Below are 20,166 nucleotides of genomic sequence, written 5' to 3'. Positions count from 1 at the left end.
CACAACTGTTTTCAACATTGATGATAAGAAATGCTTATTGAGAACCAAATCAGCATATTAGAATGATTTCTGAAGGAAATCTTTATCATTACAGAAATATATAACATTTAAAAGATATATTTAAATGGAAAACCAGCATTTTAAATTGTAATAATATTTCACGTTCAAAAATGTAAAAGAATTTAACAAACCCCAACTTCTGAACAATATTTATCAGCTTATCAATACAGCACAATGTATGTTATTGCTATTATGAATCTAGGGGACTAACCAATGTGTGTGTATGATAAAGGCTGGTCCAGAGTCAGCGTGCGGCCATAATCTGTGACCGCAGTGATGGTGCGGATTTCCGTCTGCCAAGGGTCATAGCTGGTGGTGGACAGCAGAATCTTATCCCCAACCTGAAGGTAATAAAAGAGTGTTTTTATTCAAACAAAGAGGATTCGGAGCACAAACAGATCTTGGAATCTAAATGGCATATACAGTGGGGAAAAAATTATTTGATCCCCTGCTGATTTTGAACGTTTGTCCACTGACAAAGAAAGGGTCAGTCTATAATTTTACTGGTAGGTTTATTTTATCAGTGAGAGACAGAATAACAAAAAAATCCAGAAAAACGCATTTAAAAAAGTTATAAATTGATTTGCATTTTATTAAGTCAAATAAGTATTTGACCCCTTCGCAAAACATGACTTAGTACTTGGTTGCAAAACCCTTGTTGGCAATCACAGAGGTCAGACGTTTCTTGCAGTTGGCCACCACGTTTGCACACATCTCAGCATTCCTCCTCCTCCAAACATGGCGAGTTGAGTTGATGCCAAAGAGCTGGCTTTTGGTCTCATCTGACCACAACACTTTCACCCAGTTCTCCTCTGAATCATTGGCAAACTTCAGACGGGCCTGTACATGTGCTTTCTTGAGCAGGGGGACATTGCGGGCGCTGCAGGATTTCAGTCCTTCACGGCGTAGTGTGTTACCAATTGTTTTCTTGGTGACTAAGGTCCCAGCTGCCTTGAGATCATTGACAAGATCCTCCCGTGTAGTTCTGGGCTTATTCCTCACCATTCTCATGATCATCGAAACTCTATGAGGTGAGATCGTGGAGCCCCAGTCAGAGAAAGATTGACAGTTATTTTGTGTTTCTTCCATTTGCGAATAATCGCACCAACTGTTGTCACCTTCTTACCAAGCTGCTTGGTGATGGTCTTGTAGCCCATTTCAGCCTTGTGTAGGTCTACAATCTTGTCCCTGACATCCTTGGACAGCTCTTTGGTCTTGGCCATGGTGGAGAGTTTGGAATCTGATTGATTGATTGATTGCTTCTGTGGACAGGCTGTCTTTTATACAGGCAACAAATTGAGATTAGGAGCACTCCCTTTAAAGGGATACTCCACCCCAAAATGCTAATTTTGTCATTAATCACTTACCCCCATGTCGTTCCAAACCCGTAAAAGCTTTGTTCGTCCTCGGAACTCAATTTAAGATATTTTGGACGAAAACCGGGAGGCTTGTGACTGTCCCATTGACTGCCAAGTAAATTACACTGACAAGGCACAGAAAAGTATTAAAAAAACAGCGTCAAAATAGTCCATCTGCCATCAGTGGTTCAATCTGACTTTTATGAAGCGACAAGAATACTTTTTGTACGCAAAGAAAATAAAAATAACAACATTTATTCAACAATTCGTCTCCTCTCTGTCTCTCTGTGTCAGCGTAGCGCATCCGATGGATGCAAAGTACGCTATTCTCTGTCATCAGTAATGCATGGATAAGTATTGTACATTTATTTACGCTTTGATTTGACTGGAAAAAGTGTATCCATGCGTTACTGATGACAGAGAATAGCGTACACACTTTGCGTTCGGATGCTCTCCAAAATGGCACTATGCTGACACAGACATGGGGGTAAGTGATTAATGACAAAATTAGCATTTTGGGGTGGAGTATCCCTTTAAGAGAGTGCTCATAATCTCAGCTCCTTACCTGTATAAAAGACACCTGGGAGCCAGAAATCTTGTTGATTTATAGGGGATCAAATACTTATATGACTCATTAAAATGCAAATCAATTTGTAACTTTTTTTAAATGCATTTTTCTGGATTTTTTTGTTGTTATTCTGTCTCTCACTGTTCAAATAAACCTACCATTAAAATTATAGACTGATCATTTCTTTGTCAGTGGGCAAACGTACAAAATCAGCAGGGGATCAAATATTTTTTTCCCCCACTGTATGCAAATAACACAAGCAGCTTCAATAGTTTTCTAAATTTCTGTGTTCTGTTTTTTGTCATTTTTATAAAGCTTCTGACCTTCCAGTCCACCGATTCCTGTAGTGAGATAGTGCTGTTTCCTGCTTGGGACGTGCTGGCAAGCTTAGTGTGATACACGTTGTGTGGCATGCCATACAGGTCAAGATATCCAAACACACCTAAAATACATGTTTCTATTGAAATCAACACATTTAAGTTGGCAAACGATTTATTAAATAATGAGTTATCTTTATTTTTACCAAGCACTTTGGACCCTTGGTTTAGTCCAGATGGCAATAGCCAATTTGGTGTGGAATGGCTTCCTCTCAGTATGATCTGTAGTTGACCTCTGAAGGGTTCATCAGGCCAGCCAGCAATCAGACGTCCACCCTGATTGAGTGAACGTGTACAGAGATAGTTGAACAGAAGTAACTAAATTAATACACGAGGAGTCTGGTTCTAGTCGGTGTAATTATCCTAAAATGTCTCTGCCAATTTGAATGTAGTCATTTACTTACTTGAATAGAGATATATGTGGCATTCAGAACAATGTTGTTATATTGAGAAACACTGCTAGTGGAGGTGCCATTGTTTGTGTCTGGAATCTCCAGAACCCCAACTATTTTCAGCTTGTTCAGTGAGGGGACTACAACATCCACAACCATCCAAATGCCTTTGAGACAGAATGATATATTTCTATATTTTTTTTTTTGGTCACTATGAAGTTTAATGAATAATAGTATACCATATTGTTGAATAGCTTTTTATTTCTGTCTTTGCATGTGATTTGTGACATTAGAGATGCTTACCAGCTGGAATAATCACATCAGAGCCTTCTTGTGGCACATTGAAGTTGTTCACTGAGCTTGACCTCCAAAATGATGTATTTGACCAGAGACTAAACCCAATATAACACGGTTTATTAGAAAAGTCAATAGATACAATAGATCATGTGATTATGAAATGAAAACAAAATTGATGAGCATGTGTGTGTGGTAACATACACATAGATGAAGTTTGCAGGTCTGATGGATGAATTGAATGAGCCGGATGAGCCGGATGTGTTGACTGGCATGACTACAGAACCAGGCAGAGGGAGAGGCTGGATACAGTTGGGATAATAGCACTGATACACTCTGAAGTCCAGCGATCTGTCTACAACTGAGCGGTCCACACTGTTCCTCTTCCTCCGACTAGTCACACGGTCTCTTCCAGACACTGTAGACAAAAAACACTCAATCTTCTAATAATAATCTTTTGAACAGAACTGAGCAGTATGATATGTATTCTGTCTCCATACAAAGATAGCATAGATGCCTTGGGTGAAGAGATAAGAGGTTTTACCCATGTAATAGAGGTCTTTGGATGTCTGGTTGAAGTACCAATCCCCATTTACATTCGCGGTGGGGTTCAGGGGCTGGGAAGAGTTATTCCTGTTGTCTATGATGCGGAATCGGTCAGGTTTCTGGGTCAGGTTGTGGTTGATTATTATATAATTTTCTGGCTGTCATGGAGAAAGGAAGAAAAAAATGAACTATGTATGATGTATTGCACAAACTGTATACTATAAACTGTCATAAAATAGCTTTGTAATTTAAGTCAGAGGTTCTCTTTCATAAGCTGTCCCAGTCACACAGCTATAGGTTCACTCAACGCTGCGTAGCTAAGACGCTTTGGGAACGCCCTCTGGGTGTGCTGAATGTCTGAAGCTCTTATAGAATCATGCCAATTCATTGGCTGATGGCACGGATGCCGTCCTTGACGTTCTTACGTCACCATCCTTACACTGGCGAACGTGCCATCTGCTCCTCAGATTTCTCTGCCTTCAAGAAGTGGCCATATTAGACCTTCGGTTGTGGTTTTTCTGGCTCGATATTCAGACTGTTTTTTGCTGAGCGTTCTTCATTTGCACTTCGGCGACTGCAATAGTGGAACACTGTTCTCCTCGCGGTGGAATGCATTTTATGTTTGGGACTTTTCACACACGTGCGATGCGGTTTATGGCGCTTCTAAATGTATATTCTGTTCAAGTCGTCGGTCTTTCCCCCTCCGTGAATCCGTGGCCTGGGGTTCAGATGTTGAGCTCGAGGCGAGAGTGTGCAGATGGGCCTCGCCCTTTCTCTCCCCCTCTTGCCCGAGCCCGCGTGCGCGGATTCGCTGGTTGACTTCTCATATGATTATGCTCTAGCCCGAAGGCATGCTAAACGATTTCTTCCGGGCTAGAAAAATCTTTGTGCACCGCGGCGTCTGGCTCCGAGGATTTCGGACCTGCTTCAGCCGACGTTCTCCCGCCTAGAGACAAGGAAGCGCGGCCTTCCGTGGCCTACTCAGAGCTTATAGACGTGCTGGCGCGCGCCTCAGGGAAGCTCTCTATTGATTGGCCCCACGAATCCCAATCGTCTAAACTTGACGAGTGGTTTCTGAGCGGCCTAAATTCGAGCCCTGCATGGAGAAAGCAGCTCTAAGCACACCAGAGACCAGTTTCGGGAGACTGGTTCCCTTAGCAGACCATTGGCAGCGTGGAAACTACTACCAGATGTGTCTCCATGGGTCCTGCGCACTGTAGAAGCAGTTTGGCACTTCGTCGCCACTTTCATCACCCGAGCAGGATCTGGTAATCAAACAGGGGAATTCCTGAGGTTTGCTTTGGGGGCAAAGTGTACCATTATCGAGTTCTTCCCTCCGAAATGGTCACTGCAAGCATTGTAGGCCTCTTTTCGCTGCTGAGAGTTTTTCGCGGCCTCCGCTTGCCAGAGCTCCGCTGGGACAGTCTGTGAGTGGTAGGCCCTAGGTGAGCCTCCTTTACAAGATCCCAGTTTGTGGAATGTAGGCCTCCTCTCAATCCAGAGAGTCGTCACGCTGAGGCCTCTGCTCCAAGAGCACAAGGAAACTGTACGCCCTAAAGTTGAGGTCGCCAGCTCGACCCAGTCAACTGCCCAATTGGTACAGTTCTGGAGTTCTTGCAGGCCTGTTCCTCCACAGGGTTAACCCACTCCACCCTGAAGGTCTATGTGGCAGCATTTTTGGCCTACCACGCCCCTCTTGGTGGCCAGTCAGTGGGCAAACACCCCCTTGTTACACGTTTTCCTCCAGAGCGCCAGAGCTCCGCTGGGGTAGTTATGTGAGTGGTAGATGAACCTCCTCAGAGTATGTCCAGCGTATGGAGTGTAGTAGGCCTCCTCTCAATCTAGAGAGTCGTCATGCTGAGGCCTCCGCTCCAGGAGCTTGGCTGTCTCGGCGAGTGTCGTCAGGTCTCCTCTGACTACAGAGAGTTTTAGAGGCCTCCGCTCGCCAGAGCTTTGCTAAGGCAGTTATGTGAGTGGTAGGTAACCTCCTCACAGGATACCCAGTGTGTGGAGTGTAGTAGGCCTCCCCTCGATCTAGAGAGTCGTCATGCTGAGGCCTCCGCTCCAAGAGCTCGGCTGTCTCAGCGAGTGTCGTCAGGCCTCCTCTTGCTGCAGAGAGTTTTAGAGGCCTCCGCTCGCCAGAGCTCCACTGGGGCAGTTATGTGAGTGGTAGGCCCTAGTCAGCCTCCTTACAAGATGTTCAGCGTATGGAGTGTAGTAGGCCTCCTCTCAATCTAGAGAGTCGTCATGCTGAGGCCTCCGCTCCAAGAGCTCGACTGTTTCAGCGAGTGTCGTCAGGTCTCCTCTCGCTACAGAGAGTTTTTGAGGCCTCCGCTCACCGAAGCACAAGGAAACTGTATGCCCTGAAGTTGAAGTTTCACTTCATGGTGCGGAGGTCGCCAGCTCGACCCAGTCAACTGCCCAATTGGTACAGTTCTGGAGCTCTTGCAGGCCTGTTCCTCTGCAGGGTTAACCCACTCCACCCTGAAGGTTAACGTGGCGGCGGTATTGGCCTACCGCACCCCTCTTGGTGGCCAGTCAGTGGGAAGACACCCCCTTAAAACACGTTGCCTCCAGAGGCTGATGCTTCCGGCCAGAGAGATATGCTACGTGGTGAATCAGGATGCTATTCCATAGCCTCGAGTCCTCTAATTTCCCCTTCTTGGTGGTCAAGACTCACTTCTCAGAAATTGGCCTTTGGGACGCAGGCCCCTCCCACTTTAGCTTTGGTGCTGGCCGCCGTGGCTTGCCGCATTGAAGCATAGAATTTCTCACTGGGGGAGGGAGATATTATCCCGCGAAATATCCCGCTAATAATAGCGGGATATTTCGCTGGCTTATGAGGTGCGTGGTCTTTCTTCACCTCTCAGCGCTCGGGCGCATTCTACTAGGAGCATGGCATCCTCTCAAGCTCTTTTCAGAGGGGTCCCCTAGAGGATATTTGTGTAGCGGCAGGATGGTCCTCTTTATCAGATTCTATAACTTAGATCTTGACACGCCAATGGGTTCCCAGGTTTTATCCGCTTGAACCAGCCGTGTATGCTGTCTGGTTCGTAATCGGGCCAGATAGGGCAGCGTTTTTAGCTTGGCGTGTTTTGTATATCGTTCCAAAAGCATCTTATCTATGCAGCGTTGAGTGAACCTATGAAAGAGAACGTCTCGGGTTACTCGCGTTACCCTTGTTCTCTGAATAGGGAACGAGACACTGCATTTGCAGCCAAGCTCCTCACGCTGCTGACAGAGGCCTTTTCGGCAGAGAAATCTGAGGAGCAGATGGCGCGTTCACCAGTATAAGGATGGCGACGTAAGAACGTTGAGGACGGCATTCGCGCCATCAGCCAATGAATTGGCGTGATTCTATAAGGGCTTCAGACAATCGGCACACCCAGAGGGCGCTCCCAAAGCGTCTTAGCTATGCGGCATCTCGTTCCCTATTCAGAGAACAAGGGTTATGCGAGTAACCCAAGACGTTTTCAAACTGAGGAAAATAAGTGTTACCTTATTATACTTTTTTAAAATGATATTTATATTTTATTAAAACAATATAAAATGGAATCATTTTTAACACGCTTTATTGGAACAATACTTATTGTGGAAATAATTAAATGAAAATGTTTCTCTTGAGGTGTGTAACATGACACAGCGGGAAGAAAATACAGATAATATTTTAATAATTTGCACTGGCTTTAATACAGTGATGATATAAAAGCTAATTATTTAATGTTCCAAACAACATGCTATCCATTAAAATATCAAATCTATATATTATGAAAAGTATATATTTATTTTAATATACAGTAGTCAACATTTGAAGTGGATCAAAAAAGTTAATCAAAGTTGTCCTAAGACAAAAGTGGGAATTGTTTTGGTTTTAGGACGACTTTGATGAAAGGTTTTGATCCACTTCAAATGTTGACTTCTGTATATTTCTCACATAGTATAAATGTATTTATTTGTTGTTGCATGACAAGAGCCGTAAAGACTTTAAAAAACTCTATTTTGTTTTACAAAGATAAACAACAAATGGGTTTGCAACATTATAAGGGCATGTAAATGTTGAACTTTTCCTTCGAAAGTACATTGGATTATTTAGTAATGTGTAGTGTGCACACTTTACCCGAAAACCGTAGACCATTCCATTGTATGAGATGTTGGTGATTTGGGAAGCACCATCAAAGTACCAATTGTATATTTGGCCTGTGGGCATCATTGCCATCCAGCCAGTCTCAAGGAAAGGAAGCACACATGTCCCTAAAGAGAGATATGACATTGAGATTAACTCTTTCAACAAAGATGTTTTTCAAAACATCACAGCCCACTTCAACTTAACAATGTTCCCTTAATGTTAACGTGTGAAATCTTTAGTTATTTTCAGTTTAGATCCTGGATCTTCTGTAGCGTGACGTGGTGTTTTAAAAACTGGTCGCTCAAGTTAAAAGTAGTTAAACTGTTAAAAAACATACTTTACACCTTACATTCAGTGTTATTTTTTAATGCTAAAACGTGTTCTACGTGAACGGCCCCAAGAACCCTTTTTTCTGGAAACTAAAGAATGTAGCCGGGAAAGTATGCAGTATAAGTGAATTGTATAGAAACATGTCTAACAAGCATGCACATTTTTTCATAGCTCAATCGGCCAGAGTTTATTATTTCATCATACCATATGAGTTGGTTAGAATGACATCTTTAGACTGAAGTGAAGGCGGTGAGGGATTGACGACAACCATGCGGTGGAAGTTAATGGTGTTGTCACATACTGCAGCAGGAACGCCAACACTCCACTCGGTTCTTGGGAAGCAGCGCCTTGGGTCGAGCAAGTTATTCTTCGGTACCACCTTGTAGCTAACATTGCCTTTTCAGAAAAATAAAATATTTATATTCAGTCATTTATTTTTTTATGTTACTAATGCTTTTTTTGAGGTTGTTTGTACCATTCTAATAAAGCTATGTGAATCTTTTTTTTCTAAATTTATTTTTCTAAAATTATGTATCTAAATACTGTTATATCTAATGCTTCTCTACCTGTTAGCGACCCATCAGTATCTACCAGCGCCACCTCATGCTCCCATCTGAACCAGGCCTTGTTGGGTGACTGATAGTACTGGATCCCACTGAATCTCGCACTCCAGCCTCCACAGCGGAACATGCAGGTTCCAACTATTTCTGCCACCCCGACTGCAGCACACGACGGACGGTCGAAGTTCACAAACTTGGTGTTGATGACGCTCATACCATCATCCAGAGGCAGGACAATACCACGAGCGGTGCAGTAGTTGCTCCCCAGTCCCAGCTCATCCACGTGGCCCACCATGGTGCTATTGACTACAGCTGCCCCTCCATCCAATCCCCATCCACTGACATACTGCCAGATGATCCTCTTCGCCTCCACTCCTGCCTTCTCGTTATTGACCATCAGGAACTCGCTGAACTGAACCGCTCCTACGTTCACCCACTCGGCACCTTTCTCATTGTTCCAGGAAGTGAAGCGGCGGAACACCGCTGGCATTGGTGTTGAGAAGCTGCAGCTGCCGGTACGCATGGGGAAAAACTCTTGGAAGATCCACAAGCCAAACCAGCCCTGCGAATGCACTGTATTGTTGAAGAACTGTCCCAGTGGTACTCTCTTCTGACAGATGTTGGGGTTATAAGATGGGCTGTCGGGATTATCATGCATGCGATACCAGAAGCCGAAGTGCGTTCCACCAGCTGCAACATTGTGCCTAATGGTGTTATTAGGGTTGGTGACCCAGTATGCAGCTGGAGTCACGTCGTCATTTAGTAAACTGGTGCTCTGTTTTACAAATACCGCCAGGTTGTACTGCAGGATGTTGCCGGTCTCAATGCCGTCCTCAATAAAGAAGGCCCCACCCATGATATTGTAGATGACATTACGCTCCACCAGCAGGTTGTGGGTGTTATGGATAGTGACGGCACGATTGTAGGACTGGTGGATGCCACATCCACGCACGTACGACTTAAACTTAACATCACCCATCAGATGCCAGTGGATTGGGTAGCGTCCCAGACGGAATGCCTGACCAACATTGAAGAGCTAAAGGAGGACAATGACAAACATAATGCCATGATTGACATTTATTGTAAATATTTGTTGTCTTGAAGGTGATAGTCCACTCAAAAATGAAAATTCTGTCATAATTTACTCAACCTCATGTGGTTACAAACCTGTGTTACTTTCTTCACTGGAATGCAAAATAAGGTATTTTGAAGAATGTTGGTAAACAGATGGTTTTAGGTCCCTTTGACTTCCATTGAATGGACAAAAAAATACTATGGAAGTCAATGGAACCTGAAACTGGAACTACCTATGACAATAAGAGCCTTTCACATGTCTTCCTTGTGTATTTTATGCTCTTGTAAACCCAGAACTGGTTACCAACATTCTTCAAAATATTATCTTTTGTGTTCCACAGATGAAAGAAATGCATAAAGGTTTGGAATGACATGAGGGTGAGTAAATGATGACAGAATTTCAATTTTTGGGTGTGCTATCTCTCCAAAAGTCTCCAGGAGTTTTGAAATGAATATTAAAAAAAAAACTAACATTTACCTCAACATATTCAATTCTGCCAATTGCCAGATTTTGGTTTGGTTGTGGTGCATGGAACATGATGCAACCACCAAACTGGTCACTTCCTACTTCTTCTCCAAACCTACCCTGGAAACAAGTCTGGGTAGCAAATTCCCCTGTAAGCAAAAAAGTACATTGTGTCATGTGTTCGATAAAAGTCAATAAAATTGACAATGACTTTCACATGACTTTTAAGGAATTGACATGATTGTGTGTATGACATGATTATTTGTCTGTCTTTCCATCCACAGCTGAGGAAACATTTTTCAAACCTGTGTTGAATCCATCAGGGCAAGCTTCAATCTGATCGTTCCACTCCACATTGTTGGATCCACGGACAACAATGTTTCTGGTAAGAAGACCGACCTCTGCTCTCGCTTCAAAAACTGTCCCATCAGGCAGCGTGACAGACACACCCAGATGAGTGTATTCCAGAGGTTTGGTCAGAGTGAGGGTCCTTCCATCAGCTGAAACTGAGGCAATTCTCCTCAACTCATTTTCTCTTTGGCTATGTCTGTCAAAACAACATATTTTAGACAATTAGCAACAGTATTGACATCATTATTATTAGCATATTTGTATAGCATTTAGGCAGGGGCGTCATGCACTCATTATTTTTGAGGGGGCACGAGTTGGGGGGGGGGGGGGTGTATGGGTGTCATGGCATAACATATTTTAATACGACTGACTTTATATTTAATGTGAATTTAACATTGAAAGTTAATGTGAATAAAAACATTGTAATTTATGCTACTAATCATAACACTTTCATTGTACAGAAAGAGAGCAAAGGATATTTACATTATCAGAGAATTTTTACTGACAGTTCTAGAGTTCAAGCACTCTCAAAAACTCCCATTAAAATCCCATTGAATCTGTTTACACTATGAAATTAATATCTTACTTACAAACACACACTGCACTTTATTGTTTCTGACGAGAGAATTCGCCAGAAAGAGGTATTGAGTCAGCGAGAAAACGCCGGCATTTTAGCGATTACTCATCTGAACGCCTCTGATTGGTCATTGCATTCATAAGCTCAACAGAAATGTGTGATTGGTTATAATGCGCAGTGCTGTAAAAATGCGCCTGTCTCTGGCTCAGCGCCCGCCAGAAATCGCAGATTTGAATTTAGCAGCTGATGAAAGACACGCTGAACGATCTAATCACACTGGTGTGATTGTATTAAATATAGAAAATATTAATCGGCTATTTTTTGTCTTTTGGAAGCTGCATTCAAAATCCGCTTGGCTCAAAAATCTTTTTTGATAATTTGGCCGATGATCTATACCTGTGCCCTGTGGAAGCGATGACAATTTCATCACCAGTCTTCCAAGTAACGACATCCATCAGTGTCAGCGTGTTGAAGCCGCTTTGTGCAGTCTGAGAAAGGCGAGTCCATGGTATAGGGACAGGGATTCCTGGAGAAGCAGGATTGTAGTTAAGCACTGAACAAAACCTCTCACTCCAGTGGAGTGATTACACACTATGGTGTTTGTATCAAGGAAATTTAGCACTTCAGTGAAGCCCACCTATGGGGCTTTCTGACTTAACTGAGCCTTCTGGGAGTGATATGTAGGTCATTCCTATTTTTGTGAACATTTTCTAAAGAAGATTGTGTTTCTGACATTGTGACCTTTTAGATGCAAATTTTCCAGTTGCTCTGAGATTTGTCTAATTGTCAAGTTACAGACAAAAAAGTGATACAAATCAGGTACATGTACTCAGTGTTTATGGGTATGCATTTTTCACATCATTTAATATTTACACCACAGTTCAAAAAGTTGGGGTCTGTAAGATTTTTAAAAGAAGTCTCTTATGCTCAGCATTCCAATTGCTCTTATTGGTCACAAATACTGAAAAAATTAAATGAGATATTATTGCAATTTAAAAATAACTTTTCTTTTTTCGTGTGATTCCGATGTTGAATTTTCAGCACATGATCCTTCAGAAATCATTCTGATATGCTGATTTGCTGATCAAGAAACATTTCTTTTTATTATCAATTCCGAAAAGAGTTGTGCTGCCTAATATTTTTGTGTGAAATGGATATTTTTAAAAGATTCTTTGATGAATGGAGAGTTCAGAAGAACAACATTTATTTAAAATAGAAATCTTTTGTAACATTATAAATGTCTTATAAACGGTCACTTTTGATCAATATAATGCATCCTTGTTGAATACTATTTAGTATTATTTACTCAAATTAATTTGAAGTGTTGTTTATTTATAGTACATACCATGCAGATCCAGCACCCCCTCTCTGACAGCCAGGGTCTTGGTGCCATAAACAGGAAGTTCTCTAGAACGCAGGTGTCCATGCAATGTGATGATGGCCTTATGCTGGAAGGGGGCCTGCTCTGTTCCGATCTGCAGAGCTCCACCATCTGTGATCAGAATATTCTCCGCCTGCAGCTCAATGTCTGCCTCATCAAAAATCAGTCGGCCGCCTAAATAGAAAACAGGCATTCACAGAACTGTAAGTGTGTCAAGGCTTTGTTTATAAAGATGTCTTTTGCCTAAATGAGCTTACCTTGGATAAGGAGCATCTTAAGGACCGGTGTGCTGGTGTCCAGGAGGATGGTCTGGCCAGCAGTGATTACAGCAAACATGCCCTCCTCAGGAGGGGAAAGCCCACCCCATGTATAGGGAGACGACCACACGTCAATGTAGAAGAAGGAAGCATTATCCTAAGAGAGAGGAGTGTCAATCCAAGCAGATAAATCAATTTGAATAATTGTTATTATAGTTATTCTTGTAATAATGGTATTTATGCCATGTGTACCATTCTGGCAATTCCTCTGTTCCCCAGCTGAACGCGCACTTGAGTTTCTTGGGATCTGGGCTGAGCATTGGTCACACAGATGATTTGCGACTCACTGGCTGACTGGACATCGCAAACAGACCCCACGATTGTGACGGAGACTTCCTTGACATTTGAGCTACAGGTGAGACAAGGAAGAGAAACACCAGCGAAACTGAGAAATTCTGTCATTAATTCTTCATTCAAATAAGGCTTTATATCTCTTTAGGACATACTGTAATACTGATTGTAAGTATTTATGTATGTATGTATTTATTAATTATGTATTGTTTTAGACTTTGTCACATTCACTTTCAGTGTTGAGGAATGTTTATTTGCTTAAAGTCCCTTTTGGAATTAGAGGTTTGGAATTACATGAGGGTGAATAAAAATGTTTTAACACATTTTTATAAATAAATAAAAAAAATGACCAAATAAAATTCCATAGAATTATTCGATTACTTGAACTAAATGAAAATTAAAGTCTAATAAATTTAACTAAAACAAAAAAAAACAAAAAATGAAATTAATATAAATGACAAAAGCACATACAAATGACTAAAACTTACATTTAAAATGAAAAAATATTGAAAAAAAGTAAAATATTATTAAAATCTATAATATTATATAAACAATACTAAAATAATGCAGGTGTTGACTGTGCAATGCAATGAAATGTTTTACTTTTGTAACTGTAATACCACAGTCAGAGAACACTGTATTGAAGCATGAATGAAGGACAATCAATTTCAGTATAATGCAATTCTGGTCTGTACTGCACCTGAAACCTGAGCCGGTAATCGTGAGTCTGGTGCCTCCAGCGGTTCCTCCTCTGCGTGGCGTCACACTGGTGATAACAGGGGTCAGAGAGGATCTGTAAGTATAGCTGTTGGTGAGGTTGACAGAGTCGCCTCCATTCATCACTATGACTGTGCAGGCCCGCTCTGCTTCAGTTCCTGTAAGAGACATAAGGGGCCATTAAGATGCAATCAGGCAGTCTTTATTTCAGCTCTGTGACCTGATGATCTGAGCTGTCACATTTGTCATTGTCTCTCTCAGTGACTGACTTCTGTCAGTTAAAGCATTCCTGGCATGTTTTAATTTTGAAGAAAAACTTTGTACTGGGATCTTTGCTCAGACTTAGAAATGCTTACTTTGATAGATTAAGCTTTGATTTGCTAACTGAACATTTCTAGACACATACGCCATACTTTTAAAATAATACATGCCATTGTTGGGTGGGACTTCACAGTTGAGCTGGGTAGATGTGGAGTTCTGCAGGTGCACGTTACACTCTCTGTTACAGATGAGGACTTTGGTGCTGTTTGGATCGAATCCAGAACCTTGAATGGCAACAATGGCTCCTCCGGCATAACTTCCTACAGCAAAACAGAGTAAAGGTATCCTGTTGTGTCTTGTTACTCTATAGTCTTATTTGAATATGATAGCAAGTATAGAAATGTAATTTGTGACAGTGTTTCTCATCTACTTAATAATTTTAAGGCAGCAGGTTTCCTACACTGTAAAAGTGATAAGTTGACTTAACTTTAAAAAATTGAGGAAACCCCTTCCAATTTTTAAGTAAATAATAAATAAAAAAAATAAGTTGTTATTATTTAACAACTTAAATAGGGGTTTCCTCAATTTTTTTAAGGTAAGTCAACTTATCACTTTTTGGAGTGATTAAGTTAAGTCAACGTATGACTTTTTACAGTGTATAAGCAATTTTCAAGTAACATTTTACATATAAATTCCACCCATATAAACAAATCTTTTACCCTAGAGAAAGTGATTTTAATTACCCTCATTTGGTGTGACTCCTGTCAGCAGCAGCTCATAAGTGAAGACAGACTGGGTCAAGGCATGACCCTTGACCTTATGATGAAATATGATCGGAAAAGTTCCTCCAGCATGTTCCCCAACATTGCACAGCAACTGTGTATCTGTGACAGATGACACACTACAAGGCACACCATCGATCTCTAAGGAGACGAGAGCTAAATCTGTGCCAAAGCCAAAACCAGAGACAGTGATCTCTGCTCCAACCGGACCTGCAAGGAAAGGATTATATCAGGAATGTTACTACGATGTGTTGTGATATTCAATAGTTTGATAGCATGCTGCAGGCATGACTTATATTTGTAAGCCAAAACTTGGAAATGAGTTAGCATTTTACCACTTCCAGTTATTTTCACGGTTTATTCTATGACATAACATACATCAGTAAAATCTCCACACAAGTGGACTAACAGGAGTTTATCAGGGACATTAAACACCATTACAGCGAACATGTAAACTCATCTACTCACTAGTTCGCTTTTACAGCCTCAATGTGTTTATAATCATGTTCTTGCAAGCTATTCTAACTCAAACTTGGAAAATAAAGAGCTGTTGGAATCTTCACGTGAACACTGAAATCACACGACTGTGGTATAGTTTGTTTATAGCCTACGTTTAGCTTTTTACTTCTGGCAATAGTATTAATAAAAGTTGTTCATTTGTATCAAAATGAACAATATGTGAACGAATCATAAACTTTTGTTGATCACAGAGCTGATTTTCTGCATTAATGCAAAAGCCAGTGGAAAAATCCTATTGGGTTTTTGTCGAGGGAACCAGGGTGATTCTAACTTCCAGGATTGGCCTACAAAAATATGTCATCACTGTAGTTTTCTTTAGTAAATGCTTGTTCATACCTGTTCTAGGAATAACAGAGGTGATGTTTGGAGTTTGTCCCTTAGAGTAGTTGAAACATTGAGTTGGATATACAACATCAAACACCTTAATGTTCACCTGCACCTGTCCCTCTGCGAGAGGAGGTGTCATGCACCTCACAGTATCTGGAGTGACATCTAAAATCCTACAGGGGGAGTTAGCAAGCCTCACAGTTGTATTTCCCGCCACAAATCCATTCCCCGTTATCAAGAGCAGCGTTCCTCCAGCAATGCTGCCTGATGTTGGGTTGATGCTGGCTTGTGCTATGCTGGTCAGGGTTTCATCTCCTGTGGAAAGACCTTTGCTCATCACCACCACCTGTAGGACGTGTGTACCAGCGGGAAGGGTGCCAACTAAAACCCTGATACTGCCATCGGTGACTTCTATGACTTCCAGAAGGATATTGGCTGCAGATACCATTAGGTCGGCAGAATCATTCCCAAATCCACTGCCACTGATCACAACAGTGGTGGCGTTTCCACTGACTGAGTTAGGGAGCACCTCAGAGACATATGGTGCGATGGATTCAACATATTCAAACTTACAATCAAAACTGCACGAGGAAGAGATGGAATTGACATAAACTACAACATCTCCCCTGCGAGCTTCAGATGGCAAGGTAACGCACACTATGTGGGAGTAGTCCATGGAAACCACGTTGCATGCCACGCCTGCTACTGTAATCAAACCGTTTGAGAACCCAGAACCAGAGATGAAGAGACGAGTGTGGCCTGTAGTGCTGCCCACCAAGGGAAAGACAGAATCTATCACTGGTAGAACCACAAATCTGCGGTCGTGCTCTTTCGGCATGGTCAGGATGGCAGTGCCAAGGTTGTTGACTTGGACAGTTACAGGTAATGGGATGCCCACTGGTGCTCCACTGTCAGGTCTGAGTTGGCAGTGGATCTCAGTGGAGGTGCTGCTGATGACGTTACATGGATGATCACCAACTTTGACCTTTGGTTACCAAAAAAAAAAAAGTTGAAATGTTTTAATCATGGACCCTTTACATATTACAATATGTATATAGATTTAACATTAATATCAGAGACTGAATGGATCTTAGGATAATATTTAAAACTATTAAGTCTCCTAGCTAATATACCTATTTAAATGACCATTTAATTCATATATTATAATATGGGGTGATTTATCTATCTATCTATCTATCTATCTATCTATCTATCTATCTATCTATCTATCTATCTAAAATGTCAAGTTTGATTAGGTAGAGAAAATTTGTTTTTGAAAAATGATCAAAATTAGAGTATTTTTCTAAAGATTAATATACTATTAGGTTAATATTAGGTTTACCTACTATTATAAATGGATTAATTAGTAATTGTATACATTTTTATTCCTAGATATAAAGTGTTATGTAACTTATGTGCCTTTACTATGAAATATGAAGCCATTTTAATGTATTGACTTTTCCTTTTTAAATGTAATTATGTATTCATTTGTATATTTTCTCAATATAAAATACATGTTTTGTATGGCAGACAGTCTAAAATGTATGTGTATGTCTAAATATGTATGTTTTATGCATGTGTATTTTTGTTGTTGTTTGTATTGTGATTGATAAGAAAAAGTAGCTATTTAGGAATTTTTTTGCAGTGTATTTCAGTGACGTCTGTCAAGTATTTGGGTTAGTTTGTGTGGTATTCCAAAAAAATCTCGTACAGCACCTTTAATGTCATGGCCGGCCACTGAAGCTCACCTCGTTTGCACAGTTAATGCTGCTAAAGCCAGAGCCGTTGATTCTGATAATGTCATGTGTAGTGCCATGGTCAGGTGTAATGTGATAGACAGTGGGACTGGCACAGGAAGTAAAACTGAAGTAGAGACTGTCTGAAGTCTCATTAAATTCCAGCTGTTCTCGGAAACAGTCAGAAGTGGCCACACACGTGGAGTCAGGTGAGTGCATTTGTTGTGAAACTGGGGAGGACAAAAAAGATGATTATTATGAATTTACCTACAAATTCCATAGCTTAAGCTGAAAATTTTAATTTTAAGTATGAAAATACTATCAAAGTGTTTCAGTTGTACCTATATTCATAGAGGCCTCTATTCCGGTCACAAACACCTGAAGCCCAACAGTGCTCTCCTCCAGCGGCATAACAGTCACCACTCCCTGAAGTGTCTTCTGGTTTCCAGAGTCGATGTAACCGCTGCTATAGTAGTAAACTCCAGGAGATGTGAAACGGTAGGCAAAAAACCCTTTTGGTAAAACGCAAACATGTGCACAAAGAACAATAGAATCAGATTTTGTTCCTCAAACAAACTGGCATCACACCTCCAACTCTCATTGTCTTCTTCAGTTCCTTTACAAGAATACAAACACACATTTACGGCAAAAGGCCGTAATTAACAAATTAATTGTCTAACAGTAAACTGAAAAATAGAACAATACATTGTTTTCAACACATTGACTGGTATGTAATTATGTTGGCTTGAGAGCAGACACCTTGAGTTTAGCTTCATGAAATGTGACACTCAAAAACAGTCTGGACAAACAAAAGCCAAACACTGTTTCAGAGACAATATATCTTATGTGACCAGGTAAGTATATTTCACTGTATATCATTGAAATATTAAATGTATATTTCACAACAATGAAATACGTACTTCAGTCAGACAACTTTCAAGCTGGCAGCCATTAAAAAGTAAAAGTAATTAAAAAGTGAAATTTTATGTTCAAAAGACAAAAGAAAATGTTCCAGTGTAGAACTGCACATTTTAATTAAATTCAATTCACATCTATTTGTATACATAATTTTACCATACAATTATTCCAAAGTAACTATACAGTATATAGAGCAGAATAATTAAATTACCTTAAACTAATAAATAAATAAAAATAACAGTACTAGTAAATAACTAGAAAATGTACAATATTAGGGAAGGACTAGATGTTTTCGCAAACAGTTAGAATGAGCATTGTTAACACGGATAATAGTTGTTGTTGTTTGTACCTTTGGCAGTTTGGGTGTCTCCACTGCTGAAAGCAATGCCATCATAGTCTGTGCTGCTGGGACTGGATACACTGAAGACCCTGTAGCCCAGACCGGACACAAAAGCTGGTGCGTCCCAGAGCCAAACCACTGTGTCCCCCACTGAGACTATTAATGCAGACGGGCTCCAGGCGTAACCCTGGCCGTACACTAAACGCATATGATGTAATTAACAAGTGTAATGCAACACATTCACAAATGCACATTTTATGACCAAATACTTTATCTAGGGATCCCACAATTTAATTTCTATAACTTTATCAGACTAGATAAATGTTTTAGATTGCACCTTAAAATTAAAAATGTGTCATGACACATTACATTTACTTTAAGATTTCATTCATTTCCATTACTTTTTAAGATTTTTATTTCTATAAACTGTTTCTGAACCTTTAATTTTTTTAATGACATTTCTATTACTTTCAGATGTTATTTGTCGTCCCTTTTTTATTAAGTTTTAAGATTTTATTAAATTTCCATCACTTCTCCATTACTTTAAGATTTTATTGCCATAACATTTTCATTAAGTTTAAAGTGTATCTATTTCTATGACTTATAAAATGTTACTAATTTCCACCATTTTATTTTTTTTACCTTGCATTTTAATGACTTCTGCAGAAAAATTTAACCAGAATATTAAATACATCTGAAATTCTAATTTGTAACAGAAACCTCATATCAGCACAATTATTTAAAAAGCAAACATCCGAGGAGCAGCACAAAATTCCAATAGCTGTCATTCAGATTTATTTGCAAATCTGCTAGGATTTCACTAAACTGTCTGTGTGAATTCTGTGCATGACTAAATATTGCTTATCATATAAAATATAGCTTATAACAATGACAACAAGATTTTCATAGCTCTTTAAAATAACAAAAAAAAAAAACTTCTGCTTAAACAGTGCTGTGGAGAATCCTGCTATTTTTCTGGCAGCTCATCCTGCTATTTTCCGTGCGTGACGGAACAAGAGATAAAAGTAAAGAGATGTTACCTGTGTGGAAACCTTGGTTAGTTACAGTGTGTGTTTTATCTCTAGACTGGCTCACACACTCCAGGTGATGATCTGAAGCGGCTGTCACTCGGCATTGTCTGTCTCCTGTATGAAACACACAGAGTCATAACCGTGACTGCAGTAAATGATCTGGAAATGATTGGTTTTGGTAAAGAGCTGTGAAAAATGTTGAAATCAAAGTATTGCACAGCAAATATGGGGAATGTTTTAAAGAATGCTGATGCATTTTTTTCTGTTGTGGTCTTGTCTTACCCAAAGTGACATTGTTATCTGCTGCGGCAGGACTGAACCCAGAGCCTGTGATAGTGATGGTGGTTCCTCCACACAAAGACCCCAGAGATGGAGAGAAACCTGTCACCTCTAGAAGATACTCTATAGTGGTTTTAACGCCAGCACTGCACACAAAGAAAACAAACATTTAATAACTCTAAAAAGTT

At 40.5% G+C, this 20,166-nt stretch overlaps 1 protein-coding gene across 1 annotated transcript in view; it reads right to left on the bottom strand.

The window, feature by feature from the left end:
• LOC306847453 (fibrocystin-L-like) overlaps positions 1–20,166 on the bottom strand; it is a gene marked incomplete at both ends in the record, with an annotated part of 41,351 nt that overhangs the window by 8,506 nt on the left and 12,679 nt on the right. Inside the window, 25 exons of the mRNA XM_079381403.1 lie at positions 272–401; positions 2,310–2,428; positions 2,510–2,639; positions 2,768–2,922; positions 3,059–3,147; positions 3,254–3,467; positions 3,594–3,753; positions 7,713–7,846; positions 8,256–8,447; positions 8,618–9,647; positions 10,164–10,300; positions 10,457–10,698; positions 11,476–11,605; positions 12,425–12,634; positions 12,718–12,874; positions 12,970–13,126; positions 13,769–13,931; positions 14,199–14,366; positions 14,790–15,038; positions 15,684–16,659; positions 17,423–17,640; positions 17,752–17,922; positions 18,678–18,866; positions 19,709–19,813; positions 19,982–20,124. Coding sequence (XP_079237529.1) covers positions 272–401; positions 2,310–2,428; positions 2,510–2,639; positions 2,768–2,922; positions 3,059–3,147; positions 3,254–3,467; positions 3,594–3,753; positions 7,713–7,846; positions 8,256–8,447; positions 8,618–9,647; positions 10,164–10,300; positions 10,457–10,698; positions 11,476–11,605; positions 12,425–12,634; positions 12,718–12,874; positions 12,970–13,126; positions 13,769–13,931; positions 14,199–14,366; positions 14,790–15,038; positions 15,684–16,659; positions 17,423–17,640; positions 17,752–17,922; positions 18,678–18,866; positions 19,709–19,813; positions 19,982–20,124 — 5,768 coding nt within the window. The remainder of the gene's footprint in view (positions 1–271; positions 402–2,309; positions 2,429–2,509; positions 2,640–2,767; positions 2,923–3,058; positions 3,148–3,253; positions 3,468–3,593; positions 3,754–7,712; positions 7,847–8,255; positions 8,448–8,617; positions 9,648–10,163; positions 10,301–10,456; positions 10,699–11,475; positions 11,606–12,424; positions 12,635–12,717; positions 12,875–12,969; positions 13,127–13,768; positions 13,932–14,198; positions 14,367–14,789; positions 15,039–15,683; positions 16,660–17,422; positions 17,641–17,751; positions 17,923–18,677; positions 18,867–19,708; positions 19,814–19,981; positions 20,125–20,166) is intronic.

Source organism: Barbus barbus (genome assembly GCF_936440315.1).
Source record: "Barbus barbus genome assembly, chromosome: 27".
In the NCBI taxonomy this organism is placed as follows: Eukaryota; Metazoa; Chordata; class Actinopteri; order Cypriniformes; family Cyprinidae; genus Barbus; species Barbus barbus.
The sequence above is the reverse complement of the archived record's forward strand: the minus strand, read 5'-3'. Positions and strand labels throughout refer to the sequence as shown.